The 18215-nt window shown below is 41.4% G+C and overlaps 1 protein-coding gene across 1 annotated transcript in view; it reads left to right on the plus strand.

Annotated features, from left to right (window-relative positions):
• MTA1 (metastasis associated 1) overlaps positions 1-18215 on the plus strand; it is a 63914-nt gene that overhangs the window by 45120 nt on the left and 579 nt on the right. The window contains exons 16-17 of the mRNA XM_075710120.1: positions 11203-11234; positions 14106-14257. Coding sequence (XP_075566235.1) covers positions 11203-11234; positions 14106-14257 — 184 coding nt within the window. The remainder of the gene's footprint in view (positions 1-11202; positions 11235-14105; positions 14258-18215) is intronic.

An 18215-nucleotide genomic window follows, 5' to 3' on the forward strand; every position in this document is an offset into this window, starting at 1 on the left:
GTAGAGCACTGGATTTGATAACCTGAGACCATTTACTTACTGGAAACGGAGGATTCTTGTTTTAGTGTTTTAAAACATCTGTCTGCTGGTATACATATTTGGTTAGATACATTTCAGTCATAACTGTCGCTGGAGCAGTTTGCAAAAAGAAGATTTTGGTGAAGTACCTGTTCAGGCTGCTCAGAATACGAGTTTCTCTGAAGCATATGTGTGTAGTTGTGCAGGGGCTGGCTTTCACCGAGCGCCTGCTGCTTTGTCTGCTCAGTCTGTTCTCAGCCAGCCACTGAAATACTTGGAGTAGTATTTGTTCCTATAACTGCTAGGTAGCAGACTATGAATCAGTCCCAGAATCTGTTTACCTGCTGGGGTAGTGAGTGTTAACTGGATATTCTTGTGAGCAGTTCAGCTTAAACTCATTGGTTGGGGTTTATTTGTGAATGGAAAATGTTTGTCACGCTGCAGTTTTGACATCTGGAATATTTTCTGACCCCGGATTGCTGGAAGCTTTGCCAAGACAGAGAGGGAAGGGAACCACCTGCAAGGAAACAAGGTTTAAAGAACTTGGATCAAGATCTGCTGGGCACAGGGAAACAGATGGTGGAAGTTTGGTGGATCTATTTCTGGCCTGAAGCCAGTTTGTGTGCCAGTGCCACTTAGCACTGGTTCCCAGTTGCCTTGCATGTGAGCTGGTAAGCTTTGCTGGCTCTGGGCACGGCTAATGCCAGTTTCCTGTGCCATGCCAGAACTGGGAACACAGTGCTGAGACTTCTTGGCTCTGAATGGAATCATACAGGCTTACTAGTTTGGGGGCTGCTGGAGAGAAGGGAGAGGAGGAGGTCAGAGGAGAGGAAGAGCACGAGTTGGAACCATTGTGAAGGGGTGAATGACAGCGAGAGTGATGAAGGCTTTTGACCAGAATTTAGGAGCTAATGAGTTAGTATAAAAGGACTGAAATAAATCCATCTATCCAGAATGACTGGGGTTTTTTTATTATAACTGACCTAAAATAGAAGAAAAAGATTAATGAGAGTAAAACTGAATTGTTAGAACCAGTCAGATTCTTCATTTACATAGCTCCTGTAGATTCTGTGGGAAATTGTGGGGGTTGTTTTTTATGTTTTTCCTCTCCACTTAGTGATACACGGTGGCGTACTGGCTGGTTTAGGTCATTGTAGGAGCGTATACCGCAAAGAAAAGCGGGTGTTAAGACAACTGAATGAGAAGACTGAAAATATTCTTTCTGCACAAATTTAAGTGCAGGAAGACCCTTTGTCCACCTATGTTGAAATACTTTTCAAGAAGATGTTAACTTACTGCAATGTTATATGAATTATCCAGGAATTTTGCTGTTTCCTCCTGATGTGCTGTGTTGGTGGCACCTGGAAGATACCTTATGGTTTGGACAGGTCACTGTGTCAAAGTCTGATTTATGACAGTGGACAGCTAGTATGGTGGGCTTTAGCTGAAGTCTGTCTGCTGGTGATAAAAGCCTTTTGGTGCTGGGCTATTACTCCCAAACTTGTGGGGGAAGTATGTATGCTGTAAATTGTGGCTGGTTGCTGAGTTGATTGCATGTGATGAGTTTGTAAGGCTTTTCTCATGGCCAGATCTTAAAGCAATATAAAATCAAGAGATTGCTTTGCAGGGAATGAGCCAACTAGCAGCTAGTATTTTTGCTTAGTGTAAAGCATTAAGATCCGCATTTATGTGTATGCATTGGTGGCCAGGTTTCTAAGGCATTGAAATTCCCATGGCACCTGTCTTCATTTGGAATTAGGCTGTTTAACATTGCTGATAATTGAACTGTTCATGTAGGTTTTTGGGTGTTCCTTCAGGCAGCACTGCTGGAAGATTTCCATCTGAGGCTCTACCACCCTATTTAGAATGATGGGTGGTCAGTAGTTAGAATTCAGCCCTCAGAAAAGTTAATTGGTGAAGTTCCTGCATGAGTGGAAACACCATTCCTAAATGTGCCCAAGCGATGACTGAGGGTGGAGGGGTTGGAGATGGAAGACTTACTCTATGTGTGGATGTGGGTTGGTCAGGTTGAACTCTGTGTTAAGAGAGGTAGTAATGGGAAGCAAGGAAAGGCTGGGAAGAGGGGAACCTTGGCAGTGAGGTATCAAGGAGCTAAAAAAAAGGGAGACTGTTGTTAGTGGGCTGCAGCCACAACTATTTAAAACTAATTATGGAAATGTTGGAAACTGCTGAACCTTATAAGAGTACTTCATATTTTTCCTTTGGAATTTTGTTGGTTACTTGTCTGTTTTTTCTCTTGCTACTGTAACTCCAGCTAAGTGTCTTCAACTTTTCTTTTTCTGAATCATCCCTGCTTAACCCTGGAGAGCTGAACTTTTTCAAGCTTTGAATATATGTCTGGCCAAGCACCTAGAGATTTGACTGCTGCTTGAATTCCAAGAACAGGAAAATAGTCTTAACCTCATCTCTCCTCTCTCCCTCCACTCTATTTCATAAGGGTGTAGTCCTTTCATCTGTTTTGTTTTCCTCTTCTCCCTTAAATTGCATTGGAGGTATCATTAGGCATACAGTGGCCTTCCCAGCTCTCCTTCAGCATTAGGTTAGCATGGACAAACGCCTGCAGATTCCTATTTTTGGAGCATGAAAAGTACATGGAGTCTCATAAGCTGTCGAATACAGCGAGATGTTAAAAATTTATTAGTTTATTGCTTTTTCATTAATGTTCTGGAACTTGGCTGACAATATTTGCTGTGAAACTTCCTCTAGAGACACGCAGAGACATTTTATGTTCTCGACCCTGCTTACTTTTTTCCTTACAGCTATCCAGTATGGGGTCTACATGATACTTGTCTATGCAAATTCCTAGTGGGTGAAGGGAGGAAACATTGTTAGATTTTTATCTCCCCCCCCCCCACACACACACACACACACCACGTTAGCTTTCATCTAATCAAATTTGTTTTTCAGGGTCATCACATGCACTCTAAAATTGGCAGAAAGAGAGAGAACATGAATGAGTAGCTGAAATAAAGGGAAGGCTTTTCCCAGCAACAAACTTGCATTGATAAAATGGTAGCAGATCGTACGCTGAAAATTGGAGAGGGTTTATAGAAGAGCCATGAAAATGGTGAAGGGACTGGAAAACACACCGTATAATGGAAAATGCTTTTATCAAAGTGGAAGTTGTAGATGTTTGTCTCTGCTGACAGGAGCAGCAGAAGTGTAATAATAGAGGGCTTTTTAGTCTAGCTGGGAATGGAATAATGAGCTGCAGTAGCCAGAAGGTACAGCAGAAAAACTTTGGCTGGAAACAAGCTGCAAATTTTTGAGTGAGGTTAATTAACTGTTGGAATACCTTGCTTCTGCTACTGGGGATTTGTAAACGAAAATGGAATGTTGATGTAATTTAACATGTTCTGGTTCATTGTTTCTCACCTCCTTTTGGGGAAATGTGAATGAACTCCTAGAACTGGAAGCATTCATCAGCCTAGCATGGCATTAGTTTAATTACGAAGAGATGAGCATGAAAGTGGAAATACTGTTCTTGATCAAAAACACCTACCAAGGTGGGAATATAAGGAAGTCCTCCAGCATCAGCTATGGAGGTGACCAGTCCTATCTTAAAGGTTTTTTCTGGCTGACTTAGACCTTGAAGAAAATTTGGACTTACCTGTATGCATAAGTTGCATTAAAATTCCACCTTTATCAGCAGTGGTCCTGGCTGCCCTTCCAAAGTTGAGGATAACCAGCCAAAGGAAACCTGCCCATCCAGGAATGACTGTAAACAGCAGGGAGTATTGGTCATTTAATGAATAATGTGATATACGGGGTACTGGGGAAAAGTCCTGGCTTTAGCTGTTGATATCTGGACCAGACTAATGCTGACTAGTGTCAAGAGAGAAAATGTTCAGTGCTTTGTAAAGGAATGACTGTTCTTTGCCAGCACAGCTGGGAAGAATGACAAGTTGCTTGAAATGCTTTTTGGAGACCCCAAGAACCGTGTGCCTGTGCAATTTCCTTGCTTTAGATTATATGCCAAAAGTACAGATTATTTTTGAGAATTGTACTTACGATTTTGTATTCAGATGTTAAGTGAAACTTTTTTCACTTGCCTTCAGCTTAGCTGTGATACTGTGATTAGTTTCTTTTGGCGTTATGGAGAAAGATCTGGAAATTAATTCAGGAGATGCACATCATGCTCTATGGATCAGCTAGTGAAAACCATTCCATTTGAGGGATGGCATGGAGTGAGATGTAAATGTTGATTTGAGTGAGAGGAGAGGAGAGTGCATATCAAGTCAATTGTAGGGAACAGGTGTAGTTAGTATGAGAGGAAATGGATGCATAACAATGCCAAGGGCAGAATTGCAAATGCCCTTGATAGCACAAAGCTTGAACTTGTAATTAAGTGGAATCCACATGTGTGATACATATCATTATACACACACACACACACGTATGTGATGTGTAATACTCCCAAATCTAAGAACAGTGAGTAATTCAGTGGTTTCTAGTTCACATAGATTGGATCAGCAAATCCTAAAGCAGTGAGGTGCATGGTTTTGTTGCCTCCTTTTTTTAACCACTTAGTGTGTTGCAGCCAGACAGAATATACCATGGTGCTCTTCTAGCAATGCAGGTGGATAGTATTGATTGACCCAACACCAAGATAGATAGTGGCTCTCCATTCTCAACATACTTGTCCAAGGGTAGCTACTGACTCATTGTAGTTGGATGTCACTGCCCAGAAAGTATTAGTAGGGTGCTTGAAGTACTCTTAGCAGGAGGTACAGCTTTGCATGAACAAACACATCATCTATGAGGTACTGTGAAGCAAATTAATGTGAACTGTTAGACCAAGCGTTTTAGGAAGTACTGTCCAAATCCAACGAGGTTACTGTGCTGGGGTTAGTGGAAGGAGGTGGGTAATGAACCACTACTTACTCATCCAAAATTAAAGCTCCTCTTTGTGGAATCTCTCATTTGGAATTACTGTTTTGTTTAATGTTGTCTTGGGTTTATCTGTCCAAAAGAGAACTGATCACTTCTGTTTTTCATTGCAACCAAAACAGTCTGTGTTTCTCTGTCTGTTGCATGGGACTGGGCTAACTGTATTCTGAACTACGTGAATCTTTCCTTTTTTTAACCTTAAATCTTTTTTTTTCCTTTTCCTTTGCCAATCTTGGTAGGAACTTACTTAGGTAAGTAAACTGCAATTTTAACATTGTTTTTACATACAACAGAATTTTAAGAAAATGTTAGCCTAGGTGGTGTTTGGTACAATTTATGCTCTGTTCTGCTTGTTGCACTTGCGTTTCTGAAAGTTTATAACCTTTGGTTGTTAGAAGGTGGACACTCAATCTGCTCACAGCAGTAACATGCTCTTGGCAGTTTAAGAAAGAGAGGGGTACTAAAACATTCTTATAAGCTTGCAAAAACTGTATGTGTGTATATGTCAACACACAAGAGTAGTCTCAAGTGAACCAGTAACTTGGAAGTGAAATCCTTGTTCATCAAGCCTCATTCATGCATGAATTTTTATATTTTTTTCTAGCTTGCTCACAAATGTGGTACTGTTCATGTTTTTGCTGCTGCTGGGAAGGATGGAATCCCAGGGGGAGGATTACTTTTGGAAAAGAAAAATGCATATGAAGAATATATGGATTTTTGAAAGCAGTGTATTTTAGTATAGTAAACTTGCTAGTTGTGAAAGTGCGTGTTAAATTCTCTACGTTCATTGTGACTGAAGACGTGCTTATCAGTGTTACTGCATATTGCATGTTCTGCATGATACTTCTCTTTGGTAAACAGAAGTTAAAAACAAAATGCCATCTGTGACTAATTGCTTGATGTCCTGATTGGTTAAAAAAAAAAAAAAAAAAGAAAAGATGAATTATGTTAACATGAGATGAAGGACCCATATTTTTGTGTGTGGTGGGTATGCTGAAGTTTGGAGTTAGTAAGTTTGAGTAAGTATAAATGTAGTAACTCCAAGTTATATCCAGTGGCTGGAAGCTGGGCTACCCTTTCTCCTTGGTACTAGGGTCTGCTCTGTACAGACTTCTTGTGCCAAACTATGAAATGGTCTGTAAATATACAGGCAATGGTTCATGCATGGGAAAGCTCTGGAAGATTTCTACCCAAGTAGAAAAGTGGCCATGGTTGGTGCTTATTCTGCCCCTTCTTGATGCTTGCTGTAGTAACTTCATGGAAATATCCCTGCACTCCAGTCTGAGCTGGGCACACTGCTGAGGGTTTAGGCTCTCCTGCTTCTCAAAATGGCAGTTGTGTATTGTGCAGAGTTGGTGAAAAAGGCTGAATTTGTGCAGTGGGAGTAATTTTTGAATGCTGTCATTCAGATGCCAAGGTCCTCTCACTGGACTCATGAGGAATGGGACTGGATCAGCAAAGAGCATGCATGTCTACTCTCAGGCTTCCAGTGGGACCAGATGTGCTGGTTTGCTTCCCATCAGGAAATTAGACTCCCTCAGTCCGCTTTGTGTTGTCGAGTCCCAACTATTCCCTACTCCTGCAGCATGCTCTTGGGGTGGTGCTCTAGTTGCTGCAGGAAGTTTGGGCATTCTGTCGTTTTAAATTTGACAAATCTGAAAGCATTAGATTCAAGTGATACAAGATTGTTGGAAGAGAAACAGGTTGGTTGACTGAGAGGTGGTTTTCCCCCATCCCCAAAAGATAAAGCTGCAAAGTAACAGTAGTAACAGACTTGCGTTTGCTGTTTGTGATAGTCCTTCCCCACCTGCCTTTTTTTGGGTGAAAGGATATTGATCTGCAGCTTTGATACTTAGAGAATGAAAGGATCATTGGGGCATAGTAACCTGCTCTGTCTGGTTTTGAGCCAAAATCTCAGTAATTGTGCTTATGCTTGAGGAACAGTTCTGAGGTCTTTGTCACTAAGTTGTGGGGAGTGGAGGAGGCATGCTATGAGGGTGTCAGTTAATCTCTACTGTTATTACTTGTTTTATTGCCATTTCAGTAACAATGTCGAATTGTCTGTGGCAAAGGACATCTATGCTTATCTGCAGACATACCTTCAATTTACCAACCAACTTAAAGCATGCTGCCAAAAGACTTGTCTTGGGGTATGGTTGAGGATTTAGGGAAATGGAGCCTTTTATTTGCACCTGGAAGCTGTTTTATGTTGCTTGATGGCATGTTCTGTACATGCCGAATTAAACTCCATGAGTCGGTTTTATGTTCCTGCATCATAAGTTGATCTGCTTACTGTAGTGTAGGTGTGGGTGAGCCTGGGTATGTCCTTACAGATACCATCACTGAAGGGTTCTAACACTTATGCATTTGAAGGAGCAAACTGAGAAGCATAGTGAAAAACAGCAGGAATGAAGTGCTTTAGTCTTACTAAAATTACTATATTATATAAAATTGCTATATCATTTGTCCCTGCCCATGGCAGGGGGGTTGCGCTAGATGATCTTTCAAAGTCCCTTCTGACCCGTTCCATGATTCCAAGGTACCTCCAATAAATTCTCCAGGCCCACCTTCAAGGAATGGGTGCTTTTTCTGGTGAGCCTAATGGAAACAATTTGGGACAATATTCAAGGATGTTAATGAGATTAAAATTAATTTGTTTTCTTCACCCTATGCCACAAAGTTTACAGTGAAGGGGAATTTTATATCCTGTTCTTGAATTTAACGCAGTTACGGGTTGCCAGATTGATTTGAACTCTGAAACACTGTACACTGAATTACCTGGAACCTATGAGCTGTTGTATTTATAAAGAAGAACTGAGTGTTGTCACTTTCTGAATCGTAATTCCTTCATATCTTCCTAGTTTTTAGTTTCATTAAAAAATAAACCAGCCACCAAGCCAGGAAACATGAAATTATTACTCTACCCTTAACCGGTTTAGTGGTGGACTTGGTAGCGTTAGGTTAGTGGTTGGACTGGATGATCTTAAAGGTCTTTTCCAACCTAAATGATTCTATGATTCTACATTTTATCCTCTGGGACTTCCTCTTTATTTCGGTGTATAGAGGAGACTTTGGCAGGAGGAATTGAATGGGAGGAGATTTTGTAGGGTTTGGGATTTTTTTTTTGGTGCTGTAGAAAAAAAAAGTTTAATCTTGAGTTTTCAGAATATATTTCAATTTCTTTGGCTGCAAAAGAGTGGAAGATCTGCTTAGATTCATCATTGTAGACCTTTGCACTTTGTGGTTTTAAAGGCTTGGTCACCTCCTTTTCTCGTTTTTTTTCTCCTTATTTGAGGAGTTTAGCGTTGCTTCTGATGTGGAACTATGTAAGATTCAAACACTTGGACCTTAGATATCATCCAAAGATATATTCACAGTTTCTACCCTGTGGCTTCTCTAGACATCCCTCCATAAAATAAAGACAGTTATTTTCCTGTAAAGGAGCTGCCAGAACCTTGCTGGATGTTGCTCCTGGTTTATATTCATATGCTGTTCTACTTTTTTAACCTGCTTGTGGATGCTTGTGTGTGAGAAGTCTCTCTCAAACCTTCATTTCTGAAAATGGAGCAAGTGCCTCGGAGAGGACTAAGTTTCATATGGTGAGTTACCTGTCTGTACTACTCCTTACCCAGAGACAGAGGATTGGTTTAGTTCTTAGAGGTGCCTGTCTCACAGACCTCATCACTCACACAGAAGCTACCAAAAACTTTTGGGTGAGAATCCATTGTTTCCAGTACAGATGCATCCTGTAGACTTGACAGCTGTTCTGCAATGGTTTACAGATGTTATGCTGTTTCTCTGCATCTCTTTGGTGACCCTTGCGGGTAAAAGTTGCTCTTTTAATAGCAGTGCTTCAGCTGCATGTGTTTTTAGTGTGTGTGGGTTTTTTGGGTTTTGTTTTGTTTTGTTTTGTTTTTAAATTGCAAACCGAAGCTAGTCTTTTTAGTGTCTGGCTTTATAATTTATTCTTTGAAACTCCAGTTATTGAAGGGTGACTAAAGGAAAAATTCACGGATAGCTAAGATTAATATGCTAATTGAGACCTTATTACTGTTATAGCAAGAGTTCTATATTGTGTTGAAACTGTAACTTTTTGTGTTTTATTTTACTGGAGCAAAAAGTTGTCATGGGCAGCTTTATCCTAGAAGTTACAGCTTAGGGGGTGAGGTGTGTCCCTGTTGTAACCACTGCTTCTTTGCTGTTTGAGGGCTCTGAAGCCCTGGGGCTCAGAGAAAATAGCAGTTCTGCTCAGCCTTCGCCCAGTTTTTGTCAGTCTCAACATCTCTTCTCACCATGGAATATTCTGGGTTAATTCTGGTGCTTAGGAATAGCACTGTTTACTGTCTGTTTTACATCCAGCAATAGTCATCGCAGCAGCCACGTATCAGCTGCTCCTGTAGGCTACTCTTTTCTGGCATCAAGAATGTTCTTAGTACAAGAAAAAAGCTGATCTGGAGTGTGGTTAAAATGAAATGTGTGGCTTCGATCCAGGGACTAGCATGAGTTGATTTACATCTCTCAGAGCTCCTGTGAGTGGAGAAAACGTTATCTTTCTGTTATGGAAGGGGGGAGAAAAAACAAGTGCTACAGCTTAGCTCTGAAGCCAACAGATTCAGGTTGTTTCCTGCTGGCTGTGCTGTTTCCCAGCATCCACGGAGCTCTTTGTCCATCCGTCTCAAACGGCTGCTCACAGCTGTGTTTTGGATGCAATTGCTGCTCCCATGTAAAAAGGAGTGATTATCTGGTGCCTACATTGCCTTTGTCAACATCCAAAGGTTGTTGCTGGTCTTCTTGCTTGGTGCCTGGTACATCTGTTCTACGGATCTGATGGAAATCTTTCTGGCAACCGTTTCTTCATCTCTGTGGATACTTAGGCACAAAACTGCTGCAAAAATTGAAACCGTGTGTCTTCCTGTTTGAAGTAGCTAACAGCATACATCTACACAGAATGGAAAATACACTTGATATAAACTGTTGATTTTAATGTGGTGTCGTGGTACTCAATGCTCAGAAAATGTCCCCTGTTCCGCCTTCCTCCCGATATGTTGCTGTGCCATGTGTTTCCTGGCATACTTGCTGTGAGTACATTGTATTTGGTTTTACCAAGGAGAATCTCAAGGAATCTGTTGAGTGCAGACCATGAGCTGTAGAAGTTCATTTTTGCTGGATTCTTTAAAAAGCTTTGCTGTTTCATCACAGCTTAACTCGCTAGCAGTGGGAAGTTTCAAAAGTCAAGCTGGGAAGCTTGCTATAAATGTGAAAGCAGAATTCATACTGATAACTTCTGCAGCCAGCGACAGCGTTTGCTGGTGCCCGTCCTGTAGTACCTGTTGGATGTGATATACTGACATTTTGGTTCTCAGCCAGAAGGGGCTGAGAAAGATTGTTTGTTGCACTGATGTTAATGAAATGGTGTTTTCTGGGAGCATGCATCTTAGAAAACTAAACGGTGCTAACAAAAAGGTTTATTAGGTGTCTCGGTCCATTCCGTGCCGTACCCTGCTGCCTTATAGCAACACATCATTGTCTGATGCCCCAAGACCTTTGTCTGTCCTGCAGCGTCTTGTATATGTACAGTTCAGTACATACGCTATGGCAACATGATAAGGTATCGGATAGTATAGCAAATAAGCTAGTAAAATCAAGCCATTGTGCTCAGTGCTTTATGGTGTTGTTTATGTTACTGGGGAAGATAGCTGGAGTTGCTGTGCTCTGTGACTGATGGAGCTATGCCTATGGAATTATTTACTTGTGGTAGGTTCAGCAGATACAAGCTGTTTGCTAACAGCTTGTAGCTAAAGTCTGAGCTGAAGAGTTCCTTGGGGATCCAAGGATGATAGGAAAGATTTTATTTGTTGCTGTCTTGACAGTGTATAATACCTTCCGCTTTCTCCTTCTTGATGTCAGCAAATTCCTCCAAAACTAAAGCAGAATGCCAGATTTTTTTCTCCAAGACTTGAGGAAAACCTCAGATCTGGAAGAGGAGGTGTACTTTTAGTGGTAGTTTGAAGAAAGGTGTGAGTAAACGGAGAAAAGACTGAGCGAATGGAACATGTTTTTAACTTGGGGGCTCTGCACTTCAAACCATGTCGTTAAGGAAGCTCTTTTCTCGGTTACCTTTTCAAGGAGGGGAGAAGTTAGTTTGGTAGACAACTCTCGTTTTAGCAAAACGACACAGTTGCAATCATAGCTCCGTGTGTTTTGACTTTGTACTTTTTTCTGTCTTGGAAAAGCAATGGTCTTACCAGCTCTATTCTCTTTCCTGTTTGTTAGGTCTGCCTAACCACGGACAAACCAGACAAATGGTAAGAGAATGTTCATTTAACCAAAACAGGGAAAAGAAGAATTATTAACCCACACTAGATAGAACACCCCATTAAACCCCGGTGTTTCACTTCCATCTTTGCTGTTTGCAGCTGGTCATACTTCCCAATTAATTGAAAAGTTAAAAAAAAAATTATTTTGGAGCATATGAAACATTGAAGTGGTTAAGTACAATTTAAACCTCAAATCTATCTTATCTATCTATATATAAATGAGATTCTGTTTTGAATGGAACATTTTGTTTCAGCTCATACAGAAACTGAGTGGCTGTTTATAGCAAAGTTCTGGGATGTGTTTCTAGGTGGAATGTGTTTCACTGAAGGAGGAAGGCTGATATGATGGAAGGGTTTGTCTGGAAAACAGGGTTTTTTTGGGAAGTTGGTGTGCAAGTTGTCTGCTGAGAATGCCTTTTTTTTTTTTTTCCAAATTTTTTTTTTTTTTTTTTTTTTTTTTTTTTTTGAGTAAAAATCATCCATTATGCTGAGTTTTATCAAAGGACAGAAGCAAATAGCCAGTCTGATTGATGCGTCTCTGGCAAAATGCTTTCTCATGAAATTCACCTCTGTGTGAAGGGGCCAGCGCAAAGGCTGTGCATCACTTTCCCCCCCTTATGCATGGCTCATGGGAGAGAACTTCAAGCATAGCTTTTTTTTTTTCCCCCCCCAAAATGATCTTCTGGTGTTTATCGATAAAGTGGAGTTTGCCTCATTAGGTGAACTGCCAAGACATATTAGCATCAGTAGAGTCACTCTGACATGGGTCAGTCAGCAGCAGGTATGACTGATGGTCACTGAATGGTGATCACAAGCATTATTAAATCTAATAATGCTTTCGGATAGTGTGCAGTATCATGAGGGTAGGCTATAACTTGCGCATGCTAGTTTGCTTGTAATAACGAAGCATTTATTTGGTTTGTTACTTGAGCATCTGATATGAAGTGGTAAATTGTATTCCTTCTTGAATTCAGCTTCATTTCTTGTCACTGAGGAGACTGGCTACTTGTTTGTGTCTGCTGAATAAAAACCAACTCAGTGCAGTGGGGAAAAATCTGTGATGACCTAACACTTTTTAGGTGTTTTAGGGTGAAACCCCTGAACTGCCTTGATTTCTGGTTGCTTGATAAAGTGTGTTACTGAACTGAAAATTAAAGGTCCACCTTTCAGGACGTACCATTTGATACAGATTGCTCAGTGCAGGTAGAGAAAAGGCAACCTGAAAGCACAGGGGTGCCCCTTCTAGGTATTTCCAAGAACTTTCTCTAGAGTTGTTCTCCTGTGTATGTAGTGTGTGCAGAGAAAATACCCTTCGCAAAACTAATGAAAGGATTTTCTTGGAGAAATCTGGAAGGGGTAAAAAAACCAACAGAAAAGCCTTTTATTTGAAACCTTTTCCTAAATAAACCTCAAATATAAAAGCAATTCTTGAAGTATTTCAGTGGTCTGCTGTGGTGCTGAAATTGTCTTGTATAATATAACATGGAGCTGGGCAACTAAGAAATTAAATTGTTACTGCACTTGTATATAACAGCTTTAAAGAGCTTAGGTTTTTAAAAGGTGGGACTTTGTATGTTTAGCTCTAAAGCCCTAATTTTCTACAAGAAGCAGATATTGCTAGCACAGTTGATTAAGGCTGGTCAAAAAAAAAAAAAAAAGTCATTGATCATTTTTTGTTTTCTCCTCAGATGAAAATGAGATAGATGCAGGGTTTTGTTGGGTTTTTTCTTGGTTGACAGACTGAAATCTTCCCTTTCTAAGTCAAAGTGTTAAAATTAGTTGAGCTTTTGCCATAACCTGACACTTAAGGACTTGAGTACCTCATGTCCCCACCTTTCCTTTTGAGGTGGATCTCCTAGGCTAGACATCCCTCATATATACGCTCAGTTTCCCATTTCATGGGCAGAAGGGGAGATGGTCTGACCTTGGAGGATGGCCTGTGAAATACCAGAATTAAATTTCTACTGGGCTGTTTTCTGACCAGCTTTAATTTATTCATATGAAATTTTCTGGGCCCTTATTTTGCATCTTCCCTGACTTGTCCAGTGTTACTGATTTCAGTGGGATTTCTCAATGTGCTAATCAGCAGGAAGAGGGGCAGCAGAACTGGACTTCAAATGATCAAGGACAGCTGCATTTGAGAAGCTTAATCCTTTGCTCCCTTGCATCTGCACCTCTCTTAATAACAGCTCATGTTTTTCCAGTTGAGTAGAAGGGGGCTACTGTGGGTCTGGAAAATTATGCCTGTGTTGATTCACAAACCAAATGTATTATATATGGGAAATCTGTAGTGTTAAACACTAAAAGGATTTTATGATGAAAGCTGCTAAGCTTTGTAGTTCTAGATTTTTTTTCACCAACATATTAAATATATCATTAACTATTAACCTTCCTAGAACAAAAAGGATATGGGTAAGTTTGGTACCCCAGAATAACTGTAAATTCTGATTTTTATATTTGATGTGCTGTGTAGCTAGATTTCCTTCCCTGAAACCGAGAGAGATGCTCTAGATTCATGGTAGTAGCTGAAATCTAAGTCTTATGCTCAAATCTTTCAAACTTGATGTCATCTTTCAGACACAAGCAACAGATTATTGGTAATGCCTTCCATTTACCATGTGTCCTGTCGCTGGAGTATTGCTGTCCTATTGTATATTGAAGGTGCCTAACTTCTACTGCTTGTGGACAATTGCTTTTATGTGAATTTTGTGTTTGGTCATGGGCAAAAGGGGGTATATTTACCAGAAACTCTGAACAATTGATATGAAAACTTTAATTCTCTTTTCCTTTGAGTGCTTATCACATGGTACCGCAGGTTTCTTGCAGTCCATAATTGTACTTTTTTATGTATCACGTTAGGGACCAAGCCGAAACTTGCTGCTCAATGGGAAATCATACCCAACAAAAGTCCGATTAATTCGTGGTGGATCCATGCCTCCAGTGAAAAGGAGGAGGATGAACTGGATTGATGCACCAGACGATGTTTTTTACATGGCCACTGAAGAAACCAGGTAGGAAACTTGGTCTTTACAGAGAATTTAAGGGGAGGTCTTCTGGTTTGTGTTCCTTGTGGTTGCTGCAGCTGATTTTGTGGTTAGACAAGGATCTCTTCAGCAGATCTGTTGCTACAAACTGAATGCAGACACCACTGCTGGTGTTCAGGTGGATAAAAGCTGTTCTGTACCTAATTGTGTCTGATGTGCCTAATCATGCACTTGTATTCCAGAGAAAGTAGATTCTTCTTCTTCCAGAGCAGTTCCCGTAAGAGATGGGCAATGAGGAGAGGAAGACTGAGGTGGGGAGTTCACCTGGTTCAGACCCATAAATGCCTTTGGAGGTCCCACCGCAGTGTCTCAGTAAGAGGATAGGGGCCTTCTGGTGCACGGGTGATGCTGAGGAACAGAGCCTCCTATACATAGAGCTCTGCATGCCCTCTTGCCTGCTGAAGTCTCTTGTATTACCTCACGGAACGTCCCCTCGTGTGTCTGAGTACTGAAACCTGCAAGTGACACAGAGGGTTTCTGGGGGCTGAGTTGCCTCATTTCTTTGGTGTTTTGTATTTGCTACCAGTAGCAGTGAGATTTAGCCCTGCAGTGTCCATCTTCCTCCTTTTCCTCCTTTGGTGGTACTGCTTCTGCTAGTCCTTCTTATTAGTCTGGCCGCAGGATAAAAATAGTAAAAGAAACTTCCCTTGCATGAGTTTCACTTGAAACTCCATTTACAGGCTGCTGACAGAGCAATAGAAGCTATGTGGCCTGATCCCTAAAGCAAAGCTTTTGTGTGCGTGTTCCCAGTACTGTGTTATTCCTAGGAAGGGAGCACTGCTCCTGGGTGTGGTCGGAAAGGTAGAGACATAACCTTGTGTGGTTTCCTCCCAAGAACTTGATGCCTCTCTCCTGCGTAACCTCCAAGAATGTCAGAGCAAAGCCGCAGCCCTGCTCTTCAGCCCCCTCTGCAAGCAGAGGTGCTCCCTGGCTTTGCCTCTGCCTGAAGCCTAGATTTATCAACACTTTCAATATCAGTACCCCAGCAGGCAGAGAAGCACCCATCTTTCCCTCCAGTACCTAGCAGAGATGGACATGCAAATTACTGATGTCTGAGCCCTTACAAGTGACCGAGGAGGATAGGAGTTTTGAGTATTTCATCCCTTCTGGTACTACTAAATTTGGTGCTATTCTGAGTATTCGTTTGTTCAGCAAGAAGTGCATAGTCAGAGTCCTCACATCCCCAACCTCCTCCTTTAGCCTGCAGAGCATTTCAAACGTCAAGTGACTGTTTTGTGGGCCTAGTATCAAAGATGGGCTTCATAGACAAACTGACACTGGTAACGTTCAAGTTACTGACCGCTGAGATATTGGATTATCAGATTTCAGTGCAGGAAACACCCCCACCCCTGCCATTAGAACTCAGAAGAAACATGAAATTAGTTTCCTTGACAGACTTATTCCTATGGACACTTTTAATGCAACTGTGTATTTCACACCAGCTTACATCTTTACCTTGTCTTTCCCTTCTCCTTTTCTGTTCCTGCGAGACGCTGTGAAAATAAGCAGTGGGATCCCTTACATAATTGAAAATAAAGTGAGAGAAGTATTTAATTTTCAAGGGAAGCAGTAAAGGGGTACTGGGATCCTGTTACAGACCTTCAGCTCTGGCGAATTCACGTGCCCTTGCGAATGCAAGGTATACAGTCTCTAATTCAGTCCTTAGGTGCTCAAGGCTTATTTCATAGTCCTGCATCTACAAAATACTTGACATCTTTATCATCCAACCCGCAAGAAATACTGCAGGTCCATGGTAGTAATGTCTCAGTACTACTACAAGGTCCCATCCTTTGATCTGTACAGAACGGTGAGAATATTCATCGTGTGATGTTGGTCATGAGAACAACTTGCTGTAAGGACACAGAATCATCTGCTCATACAGACCTACTGACCGAGGCAGGAAAGATCAGTCCCACAGCAACCAGCACATCTCTAACGCAGAAATTGTAGTGCAATGATAGACATCAGCTCAGTAAGACCTTATCTCTTCCATTTAAAAAAAAAAAGAAAGAAAGAACGGATTTCTTTGTCTGACAGCCTTGCTGCTTAGCTGACTGATGAGTGCTGAAAAGAGATGTTTGGCAGCCTGCTGAAAAGCAGGGAAGCCTGAGCGATGTAGCATTGTAAGCGGCACGGGTTTTCTGTCGGGCATTTCACCTCTAACTTTTCCCTGAACCATCTGCTGCATTCCAGTGTCAAGAATGTAAGACTTGTTTGTGAGCTCTGAAACAATTTGAGCTTTGTGTTGGCTCCATAGCAATCAATCTAGCAGCAATATCTGCATATCATCCTCCAGCTGAGGGTCAGGCTGTGTTTTCAGTCACAGAAAGGAGGTTTTCCTAAAGTTTTACACCCTTCCTCCTCCCCCTTTTGTGTGGCACTGTTGAGAATGGTGTTCGAAAGCTGGATAGCTTTGAGGGAGCAGTTTGAAAAGTTGGTCAATTGAAAGGAATAAGTTTTTGAATTCAAGCCTCACAGTAAGGAAATCGGCATTTATAATTTATGCAAGCGGAGGCAACGAGTGACCTGATCAGAATCTAGAACTGCTACGAGATGTGTTTCTGATGGCAGCGTGTCTAATTGAGCACATGCGGATACTGTAAGAAGCTCTGCTGGCTAAAAGTAGATCAACTTCAGCTAAGTGAGTCTTGGAAAAATCGTCACATCAAGATTATTTTTTTTTTTTCTTTCTTCTCCCCACCACCACTTTTCCACTGTGTTCTCTCCTCTCCCCACCCTGGGGCCTTTCAATTTTAGAAGGCACTGGAGAAATGGGGACACTGGGCAAACAAAAGACATGTCTCTGTGTGTGTGAGCTCTATGTAGCAGGCTTGCTCTGTCCAGTGGGCAAAAAAAGCAAGTGAAGAGATGAACAAATCTCACCAGAGCTGATTCAAAACCTTCAGCTGAAGTTGTTGATTTGTCGGTGCTCGTGGTGGGGAGGGTAAATTTTAGGGGGGGGAAGTATTTTAATGAGTTTCTTCTGAATGTGCCTTGTCTTTTCTCTTTTTATTGTTTTTCTTTTCTTTTTTTAAATGAAAAATTTGGCCCCAACAATGTTGAGTAACCAAAAATGTAAAAATTATCTTTGGAAGATAGATGGTTGAGTTGTGGACTGTAAAGCCATGTGGCTGCCCTTCCTCTAGTGCAGTATTGTCTCTCTCACAGTAAGTTAAAAAATCGTTAAGGTGGGAGCCTGTAAGGGTAGGCAGAGCTTCTTTATCAGACTCTCCTTGTTGCCCCAGTTCCTGAACTGTAGGCTGTGTGTAATGGGTACTCTTGTGAATATTTATCGCTTTCCTTTCTAATCTCTATATGCCTTTGACCACCACAACATCCTCTAGAAATTAATTCCTCGTTTTAATTACACAGCACATTTTTCATTGTTGCTGTTTTTTTCTTTTTTTTTAAAAAGGATACTGCCTTTAGCTCTAAGCCTGGTGTTGACAAAAAGAAACGAGTAATGGTTTTGTATCGTCTCTTTCTACCTTATTTTGCTAATTTTAAAACTTGAGTGTGTCCTATCTCCATTGTCTCTCTTATTTTCTCTCCGTATGGAAAACAGCTTCCTGCGTCTGATAAGACTTGTTGCTAGTCTTATAACATATAGGGAAACTCTTAACAAATGCAAGACGTGAATATTACTTGTTTCTAGGTTGGGTACATGCAGTGTGGGAGAAAGAAGAGGGGGAGACACCCTGTTAGTGTTCCTCGTGGAGAGGGGGAAGGCTCCAATATTGGTTCACTGGTTAGTGGCTGTCATGGAGCTCCCCTGCAGCAGCTCAGCCTTGAGACAGAGCTCCATGGGAGACCAAATGTTGCTGGCTTGTGCTGTGACAGGTTTCTTTTGAAGAGGCAGCTGTGTGCACCTGCTTGGGGCTGGGGAATGTCAGAGAGCTCTGTGAGAGATGGATTAACAGGCGGG

This window comes from Pelecanus crispus, chromosome 5 (assembly GCF_030463565.1).
Source record: "Pelecanus crispus isolate bPelCri1 chromosome 5, bPelCri1.pri, whole genome shotgun sequence".
NCBI lineage: Eukaryota > Metazoa > Chordata > Aves > Pelecaniformes > Pelecanidae > Pelecanus > Pelecanus crispus.